The sequence below is a fragment of the Lutjanus erythropterus genome, chromosome 6 (genome assembly GCF_056507025.1).
Source record: "Lutjanus erythropterus isolate fLutEry1 chromosome 6, fLutEry1.hap2, whole genome shotgun sequence".
Classification (NCBI taxonomy): domain Eukaryota; kingdom Metazoa; phylum Chordata; class Actinopteri; order Lutjaniformes; family Lutjanidae; genus Lutjanus; species Lutjanus erythropterus.
In genome coordinates this window covers 21,475,851-21,488,041 of record NC_139322.1, presented here as the reverse complement: position 1 = coordinate 21,488,041, position 12,191 = coordinate 21,475,851, and the positions used below count along the sequence as shown (strand labels likewise).

The following is a 12,191-nucleotide window of genomic DNA, read 5'->3' as shown; positions in this document are numbered from 1 at the left end:
GTGAAGATAGTCATGATAATATTTCCTCATTCTATGTGGTTGGATACAGAGTTATCATCCCGTACAGTATGATTTGATTGTCTAGAAACTAAATGTCATAGAGAGAGAAAGAGGCACCAGACTGTAAGGAAGGACAAGTAAAACAAACCAGTAAACAAATAAAGAAGTCTCTCTATAGAAATATAAACTCTAGAATTGTCTGATAACTATGGAGTTGGTCAGCGCTTGATCGATGCACACAAATATAAAACGGCAGTCCTGGAACAAATCGTTTGTTCTGGTCTAGAATTCAGCTTCAGCCTCCCTGCTTTCCAACACTTGCCGAAACGCAGGAGAGGTCAAATTAACCCTAGGTCGGCGTCTAAAAAGCAACTCTACCTGTCTATAAAATGCGCATAAAAGAGAGAAGGCACAGAAACACAAACCCACCGTGGAGTAGGGCGGACTGACAGCAGCAGTTTTTTTGTTTCGGAGCAAATTGGATGAAGCTGCAGGAGTTGCTTACAACTTGCGATGTCTGGAAAAGAGCAGAGAGTTATATATTTGCTGTCTCATTTTCGTTTAGTTTGTTTTGGACCTCTATGTGGACATGACGTCTCCTGGCTCCAAACTGGTCGTGACCACAGACTCGTGTCCGTCACTACAGCCAGAGTCACATTCAGTGGATGACGAACCAAGAGGTGACTCAGTCATGTTCTTGTAGACAAAAGTGGCCTCTTCACTGCGATCATTGCATAACTGTCCCTAACCTGCACTGAGCACAAAAAGCTGGTGTACTTTATGTCCCACGACAGAACAGATCTACACTGCTTCGATCAAAACGAAGGGGAAAGCCACTTTACCCTTCAGATGTGATGCAGTCCCTCATCCTATTTCATCACACCTGTCTTCTCTTGTGTTGTTTGATTTGTTGCCTTTGATCGGGCAGGTTCTGTTTTTTCACCGACAGTCAAATTTGCAGCAGCCACAGCCCTTTTGCTCTCTAGGATCTTTTCCTGTTTGGCCGTGTCTGCGACCTTGCTGGTGCTATGTTGCTGGACCGTGGTAGTTGTTTTCACGGGGATAGGTGGTTTCCCCGGGGGTAGACGGGGGTCTTCTCCGATGTTGACGGTGAGGTTTGTGTAGAGAGGCTCCAGCTCTTTGGAAAGGAGCTCGTAGGTCAGAGAGTTCAGGCCGTCAGAGCGCCAGTTGAGTCTGGTCCTTTTCAGGAGGTCAAATCTAGGGAGATCAACATAATATCACAGGTTTGTGTGTGGAACTGTTTGCTGTGTTTTCAATGTCAAATGTCTCTTTCATGTTTTCAGATGTTTTCTTGTGAAGGAACTGACCCTTCCTAAGTCCCGCCCCTTTTCACTCTGTGCTCCAAAGACAGTTGAGCAAGCTTGGTGCCTCAGTCAACTTTCTCATTTCCTGTTTCCTGCACTTAGATATGCTATGTCCTCATCTATGTTGAAAAGAAATCAAAAAAAGAAAACAGATTTAGAAAATTATTGAAAGATGTTGCTGGGGAACCTGTAAAAGCGCCATATATTCACACCTGAGTTAGCTTATGTTGGCAAAATGCTAGCTAACTAGGTAGATAATCTATGAACTAGCTAATAAGCCAGTATTTTGCTATCATTATTTACACAAAGCAAAAAGGAGTAGGGCTTAGGAAAGGTCAACAGTCTAGCATTATGTTTTTGCTAAAAGTTAGATAAGAAGTTTGAAAGGTAGATAAGAAGCACAAGTCTTAGCTAAGACTAGGGTGGCATCTACACCCCCCCCACCCCTCCCACCCCAAAAAAAAGGCCTGTACCTCTATATAAACCACAACTTGTTATTTTAAAACTTTAGTTTTTTTTTTACAGAACAGATAAATATATAGTGTGAATGAATGAGCAATGAGTTGTTGGCAGGCGGTAGGTAGGTTAAGCTAAGCTAACAGACATAAAAGTGGCATCAAACTTGTCATCTGATTCTCTGCAAGTAACAACTCCAAATGCCTCTCTATAAAAGTTAAGAAAGTGCTCCTGACACATTGTGTTTGAGATATATTTCCATGTGAATGTGACTTGTGGCACTACACCAGTTTGTAGCGGCTTGTTTGTTCAAGAAAGTCTTTCAGAAGCAACATGGTCAAGATTGAGTGAAAATTCAATAGAGTGAGCAGATGAAAATGCCAAACCCGAGCAAAAACAAACTCAACATGTGAAATGTTGAAGAAAGGACAAGAGCAAGGACAACATAATTCTGATGCCCGTTCCAGCAAAGGGAATGAAGCCAGGACAAAGTGGTACAAAGTGCATGTTTACTTGCCAATTTGAAAATTATGGTTTCATAGTTCCAATATATCCCTGCAAAATTAGATCAAAGAGAAAACTGTCCACATGTAATTGTTATGTGTGTCTGTGAGTATGTTCATCTGTACCTGCGTGGGTTTTGCTCATTGCCTCTGTCTCCTTTGTGCTTGATCATCTTGTAATGACCAATGGCCACCGGAGGGCGCATGATCTTCATGCCGGACAGACGCACTCTGGATAGACAGCACACAACAGCAGTCAACAAGAGCAGCAGATTCTCATTTGCAGGCATTAAACTGGAAAAGTACAGCTCAGAGACGGGATAATATGAGATCAACAACAAAACTAGGCACTTTACAATCCATGCTGTTTTCTATAACTCCAAACAACAACAATGCCTAATCTGAGAACATCTAGCCTCCACAGATGGAATAATTTAAAAGCAAAAAAAGAAAAAAATATAATCATGGGTGATGTATAATAATAACATACTGTTATGGTTTATAAGCAGTGGAAAACAATGTGGTTCCCTTTTTCCATCTCTGTTGCTTCTGTATGTCCTCAATTATCTCAGTCAATAAAAACATGGTGTAACTTTTGTGAAAGCCTAGTAAAGCTCCAGGGATTAGTAGATTCATCGATTAGTTATCATCTATTAAATTAATCAGGAACATTTTTGATAATCAATTTATCCTTTTAATTCCAGTAGCATGAAAAAGTCTGAAATGTGAATATTTTCAACTTTTTAGTCCAATATGAACAGTAAACTGAATATATTTGAGTTGTGGACAAAACAAGACATTTGAGGATGCTACATCAGGCTTTGGGAAACACTGATCAACGTTTTTCACCTTTTTTTTGGACATTTCATGGACCAAACAACTAGTACATTAATCTAGAAAATAACTGACTGTTTTTACAGAAAATGAAAACAATCGTTAGTTGCAGCCCTAATATCCAGTTTATGATATATTTCAAGCTGCAGACATCATGCACTAAAGGGAAAGTGTTACAAAGAGCATAGGAGAAATTTTCGTGTCGTTTCGCATGTAAATATTAGTGCAAGCCTTTTGGTTTTCATTTTCTTCTTAGTTTCTTTCACAACAGGATTTGCAAATGCCAGAAGAGCCAGAGAGTGGAGGGTAGGGACCGCAGCACTGGAATGAGCTGAGCCTGAACACTGCGTGAAAACTCTGAAGCTCACAGCCCGGCCCAAAAACTGCAAGCTAATCCATGCAAACATACTCACTGAGCCCACTCCAAGAGACACACAGCAAAGCCACAGCAGTGGGAGGGGAGGTGAAGATGAAAGATGATGTTAGGACACATGAAACAAACGTCAAAAAAAAGGAAAACATGTAGTAACGAAACTGTAAACATGAAAAAACAGATGAATGTGTAAAAAAAAAAAAAAAAAGATGGTGAAAAAAGTACAAGAAGCAGAGAGGCTGAAATGCGTGCATGTGGTTCACATCTCGAATGTCAACATGCACAGTTTACAGGATGTGCACCTCTGCCCTCATTCACCCTCCTCACCTGGCAGCAATATCATCGTCCTCTCCGCCCCAGCCCCAGTACTGGTTAGGGAAGCCGTTCATCTTCATGTACTGGTCTGGGGTCACTGCAGACACCCCACCAAAATACTGTGGGTACGGCAACCTGGGAGGGTCACATCACCAATACATGAGAGCTGGCATACCTCAATCTCCTGTTGTCAGAATGATCACTCCCCCTTTTGGGTGAAAACAAGCACTGCAAAAGTGCACCAAATTAAATAAACAAAACAAAATAACACTAGTGACACCATGCCTAAAAGCTGCTGCATCACGTTTTGAATGTCAAACAAAAAAATAAACCCTGGATGACCCTGATAAACTCTGGGACACAGCCAGCCAATACTTGTTGTTTGTGGCAAGCACTTCATCGCAGATTGTTCGTACCATATAATACCATATATCTGCTTTTACAATGGAGTTTGGTTTAGCAGTTTGTCCACTTAAAAGACCACCATTAGCAGTTTTAATGTTCAAATAATTATGCTGACCTGCCTTCTAATACTGAACCTTGTAAAAAGCCTAAAGTAACATAGGAAATTCAATAAAGTAGTTGTATGTCTCTGGTTTTGCAACAACACCAATCGTTGATCTGCGATAACATAATTATTTGCCTGACTGGCCATAGGATTTGGGCTCCTAATAGCTAAAAAGCAATACAGTTTTCTTATTTTAAACTATTAAATTGGACCTCAGAATTTGCATTTGCCACTGGTCAAATTAGACAAACTAATTTGATTCCACCCAAAAAGGGGCAGGGGCATAACACAAAGGCAAAATACCCCGATGTGCTGCTCTCATCTATGTGCAATCTTGGAAATAGTGTCTCGGCTTAATCCATTTATACAGAAGTCCATCCACACACACACATACACGCCGTGCATCTACCTGTATCTGAATTTGTCCATGGCCACAGACAAGTGTGTGGGGAACTGTTTGTGGCAGGTGTAGGTGTTGTGGTCGTTCTCAGGCAGCAGGTCGACATCGTGCAGGAAGATGCAGCTCCAGTCTTCATCTCTGAGGGCTTCTCGTACCCCGACATTCAGCAGCTTGGCTCTGTTGAAAGTACCATTCCCCCACTGCAGTCAGAGACAAAGACAGAGGTCAACGCACAGCTACACATGGATGTATTCATTTTAAAACAGAAACGACATGTTTTAAATACTTGATTCTTAAAAGGTCTCAGAAAAACATGTTTCTGGCAAATGTTTGAGGCATAAACCTGTGCAAATAAAACCAGCATATGCATGGATGTGTACCACAAGAGATATGTAAGAAAATATGTTTTTGTAGGTTTTATTTTGTTGAACTGACCCTTTAAATCAGATGTTTTTATCACTTGATTAATATATTTTGTATAGCAGTACTAAACCAGTTTATCACAAGTAATAGAAGTAGACCAATAATACACCAGTATTATACATGGGTTACACTAATAATATAAAGATGTGATCCTATATGTCAGTATTACACAATGACAGACTGGTTATTCATCTAAAATACATTGTGCAACACTAATACTATACTAGTGGTACTCAAATATTCCAACATAAATATAGAGTGCGGCAGGAATGAGTCCTAAAAGCAAGAAATGAGTTAGCATATTTGCACCTCCAGTGTCCACGTCTCAAAGTCAGTGGGTTTCTTTGAACGGGTTTTTTGGTTAGATGCCTGAAATAAGGTCTGTGGTTGACACAAGTGTAATGGCTTTTCATGCATTGTTCTACGACATAAAAAAACGTCAGTAAATTCCACCACTCGTGAATCTGAAGCTTTTATGTGTATTAAAAAACATGGTGTCTAAATGAGACTACAGAGGTTATCGAGGACATTAAACGTCATCACACTGAGCACCAGTCACTTAGAGGAGGTGATGCTGATTTATGCCACCGTGGTGTTTTTTTATTTATTTTTTATATCATAAATCATAAAAAGGTGTTCGTTTATCAGCTTATGTTGTTGAACAAAACATGAAAGATTCATTTGTGTTCCACAGAGCTCATTTTCCTCACTAATCCAAAATCCAGAGGAAAAACCAAATGAAAAATTGGATTTCTTTTGAAGGAACCAGAGCAATGCAAATTTCCAGGTTGGCCTACAAAAATATGTGATCCTTGCAGCTTTCCGATAATACACCAGTAATATACCACAACAGTGTGACTGGTTACATAAGTAACACCCGTATTACATAATGCTACTATTATACTCTGAGTATTTACACGTGTAACACACCAGTATTACACTAATACATAAGCTGACCTGCTGTACGATATAGATGCTGTAGTGGATCTGCTGTCTCTGCAGGAAGGGGTGGAGGTGGTAGAGGAGGGCACGGAGGTGGGTCTGCCGGTTCCGATATGGTACCACTATTGCTGTGTGGTGGCGGGGTTCACAGTCTGGGGGCCGGTAGCGTCCCCCTGGCAACACCAACGGGTTCCTCTGTTTGATCTCCTCCAGAGACAGAGGAGAGGAAAGGTGGACAGACACAGGTCCGACTGAAGTAAAGGACGAGAAAAAATATTGAAGTATTATTGATTGTCTGACCAACAGCTTAGCACAAAGCCACACAGCTGAACCTAGTCTCTAGTTATATCTTAAGTTAGCTAATGTTAGCAAAATGCTAGCTAATCACGTCTGTTGTCTGGTCACTGTTAGGTGTGTTGTTTACTGTGCATGTTAACCGTTTATGCATGCGTTACATAAAACAGCACACATTTAACCCATCTCACTCTCTCACCCAGCAGTGGGGAGGGGATCTGGCAGTCTCTCAGCGGGGGTCCCGTGGCAGGAGGTCCAGTGCCAGAGTTACGAGGCGGGGGAGGCGGTACTCCCAGATGACTGAGGTTGGTATAGACGTCGTGAGGTCGAGAGTAATCAAACTCCGGCTCTGTGGTGTGCACTAAGACAGACACCAGGCCTCTGAAGCCCCCGAGGGAGAAGTAGAGAACAAAGGCAAACTGGAAGCCCACTAGCAAAGCTAGTGTACACGGCGAGTCCAGAGAGCGCCCAAAGCACGCCATAATAAAGGAAGATTGTAGAGGTACAGTGACAGTCTATGTGGGGAAAATGGATGAGAGGTAGGGTGGGTGGGGGGAGAGCAAATGGCAGCTGGATGAGGTGGGTGGAGGAAGAGGTGGGAAATGAGTAAGGAGAGGCAGAAGGAGAGGAGGGGAAGGAGGAAGCACTGAGTACAGGCTCAGGCGTGCAAGAGGCGGTCGTCCATCTGTAGGAATGGATAGTAGTGGTGGTGAAGCTCAGTCCGCACCGCCATCACCTCCTGACCACAGATGTCACTGAGAAGGAAGAAAAAAAATGCTGTTAGTGAATTATTACTTTTTTTGTTTTACCTGCCACGACAGCAGGGCTGGTAGTGTTTTCACCTTGTGAGTGTATGTGTGTCATCAGGGCAAAATGTGGTCATGGAGACACCTGCAGCAGTGGGAACTACCAAAGAAGCGGCTTTGAGTAGGTGTTTATATATCTGCAGACCTGAATCACTGTATTACACTGGCAATATATTGATATTATATTGTCTCGTGTTATGAGACTAGGTATCATGATGGACTTTGCATATCATTATATGGCATAAGTGTTGTCTGGTTGTACACTTTTGAGAAAGATATGTAATAAGAGGCATTATAATTATAAATAGCTATGAATAAAAAACAGAAATACAACAAAAATATCTGCATATTACAGCTGAATTAAGAAAAAAGATCAAATACACATTAAAGGCTGTATAGCTGTGATAGATCAATCCATCCATCCATTTTCTGTAACCGCTTATTCCCGAAGGGTCGCGGGCTGCTGGAGTCTATCCCAGCTGACATTGGGCGAGAGGCGGGGTTCACCCTGGACAAGTCGCCAGTTCATCGCAGGGCTGACGCATAGACAGACAACCACTCACACTCACATTCACACCTATGGGCAATTTAGAGTCACCAATTAACCTAGCATGCATGTCTTAGGACTGTGGGAGGAAGCCGGAGAACCCGGAGAGAACCCATGCAGACACGGGGAGAACATGCAAACTCCATGATAGATCAATATTGGACCTATAATATTGGCTGACAATTATATACTGTATATCTGCATTTAGCTTATATGTCACAACCGTATATGATGCTTTACAAAACTTTACAGAAGGCTGATTTCAAAGAAAGGTGTGATGTGACGTGGAATGAAACAATAACTGGTTTCACGATAAACCATAATGCTTTGAGAAAAGCTCCTGCACACCTGAATGACAGGTGTGTCGGGGGAAGGTACAACCTGAAAACAAAGAGAAGAACTCCCTTTTTATTTGTCGATAAAACAAGAGTGATCATGTTTTGATAGCACTGATTTATGATATCAGCTTTTTGCTATTTTGTAGACTTTTTTGGGGGGTGTGGGGGTATCTCAGGTTACATGGAGGTTGTTTGTTATTATATTAGATTGTGTGACTTTATATCCTTTTAATAGTATTGTTTGACATGTGACATGCCCAGCAGTTTCAGGTGATCATTAGTCAGATCAATCACTTTGATTGGATAAATGGATTAGGCTGCTTCATGGTGTGTATATATATGTATATAGAGATTTACAAAAACATTGTAATCTAATAAAATATTCAGCAGTAAGCCGCACAGTGTGTGGAAATTCTTCTCTTTGTTTTCACAATAAACCCTGATTCCTGATGATTAGCGTTAAATTTTCAAATCAAATATCAAATTATCATAATAACCATTTTTGATTACCCCCCTCTTTGAAAACCTCAAAGTAAACACTGTCCAGCATCAACCAAAGTAAGCAGGCACAGCACACGGAGTTGGTTTGTTTTGCGTCAGTGAAAACACTGACATCACAAAGGACATGATGCCATTTCAAATTGTTGGGAGTTTTTCAATGCAAACTTTTTGATAGGATGTCTGATTTTAGCAGTGCTTTCTGATTGTCAGCACATTTTATCAGAACCACAATAATAATGAAAACAGTGATCATTTTAGTCAGTATAATCATGATGTGAAATTGTCATATTGTCATATACTCTAAATTTGACCCATGAACACTGAATACTCATGTAAAAATGTAACAATGACTACTGGGTACTCATGGGTTGGAACATCAACATGTTGATGCTGATGATCCCCTGTTACTTTATTATGTTGATTATTATTATGATTATGGTGATAAAAATAATTATTTTTATTATTGCATTACATCAGTATTGATGTAGGTTACCTGGATTTGCAAGGGTCTAATTAAAACCTGTCCTGGACCAGGAGGGACTCACTCCACATCTCTCCTCCTCTTCCTCCTTTCATCATCAAGCTTTCTGTAATAAATAACAAGAGACCTGAGTGAGCAGCAGTTCTGTCTCAGTACTACAGTGTATCCTACTGTAAGATAAAATAAGCTGGGGAATGACAAGCTGCTACAAACAAATGTCATGTTTGCTTCTTTATTTAGCAGGGCTTATTTTCAGCAGTGACATTTAAGAGGGGCGTGTGTGGAAGAGACGCTGCTGATGCTTGCAGATGTATTAACTCAACATCACAGTTCACTGTCAGTACAAACAGTTACATGCTATAGCAAAGCCTATAGTGCCACTGGATTCACCACTGGAGCTGAATATCCTGAGGCAGTACACTAGAATTCACAGATATTAGAGGACAGAACAGAAACAGCGGTTATCAGCAGATAGCCTTCAATCCAGGTGATTAGCCTATCAGCTTCTTTCGCAGGCCTGTGCAGGCCCTCATGGACACTATTTACATTTATTCGACGGCATCACAGGCTACAAGAGTCCTCTTATCGACCACAAAGGCTGTTTCTTACTTCTCTGATCTTTATTTTAAGGTTCGTCCGAGCTCTGCAGCGGCAGCCGACTCACCAGCACATCCCTGCGACGCTTCAAATCCAGCCCCCGGCTTCCTCTCACAATCGACGGGCCGCCGCCACCGAGCAGGCTGCGAGCGATGGACCGAAAGATACCGCGTTTCCTCGGATGCTGCTCGCTCTTCCTCCTCTTCCTCCTCCTCCTAATCTGTCATCCGAGGCGAAATCTCTCCGTGGCTGCTTAGAGAGCGCTGCAAACGCTTTCGCACGCAAGAGCATCGCCGCATATCCGTCCGGTGTCAACACAGGCAGCAAGTGCGCTCTGCCTCCTCATCGCTCCTGCATCACTGGATCACTGGATCACAGGCGCTGGGACGCACGGCCGTGACGCGCTCAGCGGCACATTTAAAAACTGAAAAGAAACTGTGATTTTGCCACCGATGATTGATTGGTAAGAGTATACATATTTAACCATATAAAATAAATGCAGATAATAATTACTATTATGGGTGAAAATTAAGTTAAGAACACTAAAAGCGGAAGTTTGGCCATCATACAGCAAAATTAGGGAAATACTGAAAGAGCCAAACAGGATTTAACCTACCAAAAGATGAATTATGTAGTTCATAATATTGAACATCGGATGAAACGTTTTGTTCATCACATTTATGAGGATAAATATGCAGTCTGACTTTTGACTCCACTCCATATTACAGTATCTATTATTATTTTTATTTTTAACTTTTGTGAATGTGTGTGTGTGTGTGTGTGTGTGTGTGTGTGTGTGTGTTCATTAAGGGGAGACCTGGGGGAATTGCAACATTTTAAAAATTTTCCCTCATAACTCTGATCATCTTTTTAAAAAAGAAAGACAAATAATGTGCAGTGATTAATCATTTTCACTGTAAGGACAAGACTACAGCCGACTATAACCATCAAATCTGATTTGATTTGATTAATGCAAAAAGTCAGAGTATTGCAATTGACCCTTTCTTTCCCTTTTTGGTCTGTGCTCCAATGACAGTTGGTACCTGACGGAACCTCTGTCAACTTTCTCATTTCTAGTCTCCTGTTCTTAGATATGAGTTCAGCTATGTTGAAAAGAAAAACAAATTTGAAGATGTTGACTAAAATGCTGGCTAGCTAATGATTGATATAGTTTAGCTACACAGTTAGCCAGTGTTTTGCTCTGTAGCAAAACGCTAGCTAACTAGCTAGCTTTGCAAACATTAAGATGTGATTGTAGACCCATACTCTAAATGTTGTTTTACAGGTCCCCTAGCATCTTCAAAACTTGGTTTTCTTTTCGCCATATCTATACAGGAAAGAAGAAAGTTGACCAAGGGACTTAGGAAGGGCCAGTTACCTCCTCAGTAGGGACAATAGTAACAGTGATTGGGGGATATTGTAACAGAGTAAAAATAAGTTATATTAACCCACTGTATCTCAAATAAAAGCACATCTCAAAGTAATCCCATTACTGCTGTAGTATCTAATGTTACTTAAGATTTTTTCATATATGGTTCAAATTCTTTTAGATGTTCAAACCGAGATAAAGGATTGACAATTTTTTGCCACCTTTAGAAAAGAGTCATCTGTAAAACTGTCACATGACACATTGACCTGCAAACAAGGTCAATTATGACTCTTTCTGTTAAGAATTTTTGATCCACGGAGGGTTTATATTTGTAAAACTATTTGTGAAACTCATAATGTAAGGCTATGGGCTGAGCAGGAACTTGTGGGTGGGGCCAGCACAGAAACACTACTGTCCATATTTAGTGTGCTGTATATCGCAGAAGTAAACCTGGATGGTGAAGGTAGAAAAAAAAATTCCATTCACCATCTTTGCATCTGGTATCCTGTGTATAATACATCCATGGCCATGTTAGTTAGCAACACCTTTATTAGCATACATTGTTCAAATGCATTTTTAACTAATAACCTGCAGATAAAATTCATGTAACTTTAAATTTGCAGTCATCTAAACTCTAGACAGCAGAGGAAAAAAGTTTTATACCTCAAAATCATTTTTTGTTGAAAACCTATGCTAAGGTGAACTGATCCTGCTTTCCACAGGCAAGGAGAGCTGCTGAGCATGGGCAGAGTGAGTGTTATCACTCCAGCTTGTTCCTGACTGGAGTGTGTTACAATTGCCCCCTGTTACACCTGCCCCCGGTCTCCCCCTACTGCTGAAAATATCTCATGCAAAAGCACCACACAGATGAACTCTGGCATGAAATTGTGGGATTGAATCCCACAACAGAGACAAAGGCATCTTACAATGCAGTCGAGTGTGACAAGAAATTTTGGTATGTCTGGGCAGTACATGTGTCGTGACTAAAAATAATTCTCAAAAACACACAAAACATCTAAAACCAGAACATAAATTAAAGACTTGGTACATTTTTGTTCTTTTCTTTGAAAATGACTCCTTGTAGAAATATTGCTGCTGATAGTTTAAGTATGTATACAAACTGACTATTTGGCTATCTATCTGGCTTTATTTTCCCTTTTAGGATACCAGATGAAATGC

General features: G+C 40.8%; 1 protein-coding gene across 2 annotated transcripts; it reads right to left on the bottom strand.

Moving 5' to 3' along the window:
• Window positions 1-500: 500 nt before the first annotated feature.
• Window positions 501-10,008, bottom strand: b4galt3 (UDP-Gal:betaGlcNAc beta 1,4- galactosyltransferase, polypeptide 3). 2 transcript variants are annotated; one of them, XM_084721159.1, is made up of 8 exons: window positions 9,711-10,008; window positions 9,059-9,152; window positions 6,573-7,128; window positions 6,095-6,330; window positions 4,724-4,914; window positions 3,819-3,941; window positions 2,411-2,515; window positions 501-1,218 (listed from the first exon to the last, which is right to left on the bottom strand). In XM_084721159.1, exons 3-8 carry the CDS (start codon window positions 6,853-6,855, stop codon window positions 870-872), a joined length of 1,287 nt encoding a protein of 428 aa, XP_084577285.1. In that variant the 5' UTR covers window positions 6,856-7,128; window positions 9,059-9,152; window positions 9,711-10,008; the 3' UTR covers window positions 501-869. The 2 variants fall into 2 exon arrangements, with proteins under 2 accessions (XP_084577285.1, XP_084577286.1); XM_084721160.1 differs by lacking the exon at window positions 9,059-9,152.
• Window positions 10,009-12,191: the final 2,183 nt, after the last annotated feature.

Coding starts and splice junctions, on each gene's coding strand:
- b4galt3 (XM_084721159.1), bottom strand. CDS start 6,855: ATGGCGTGCTTTGGGCGCTCTCTGGACTCGCCGTGTACACTAGCTTTG. Junction 4,915..6,094: donor GCATCTATATCGTACAGCAG/GTCAGCTTATGT, acceptor CTCTGACTGCAG/TGGGGGAATGGTACTTTCAA. Junction 3,942..4,723: donor ATGGACAAATTCAGATACAG/GTAGATGCACGG, acceptor TGACCCTCCCAG/GTTGCCGTACCCACAGTATT.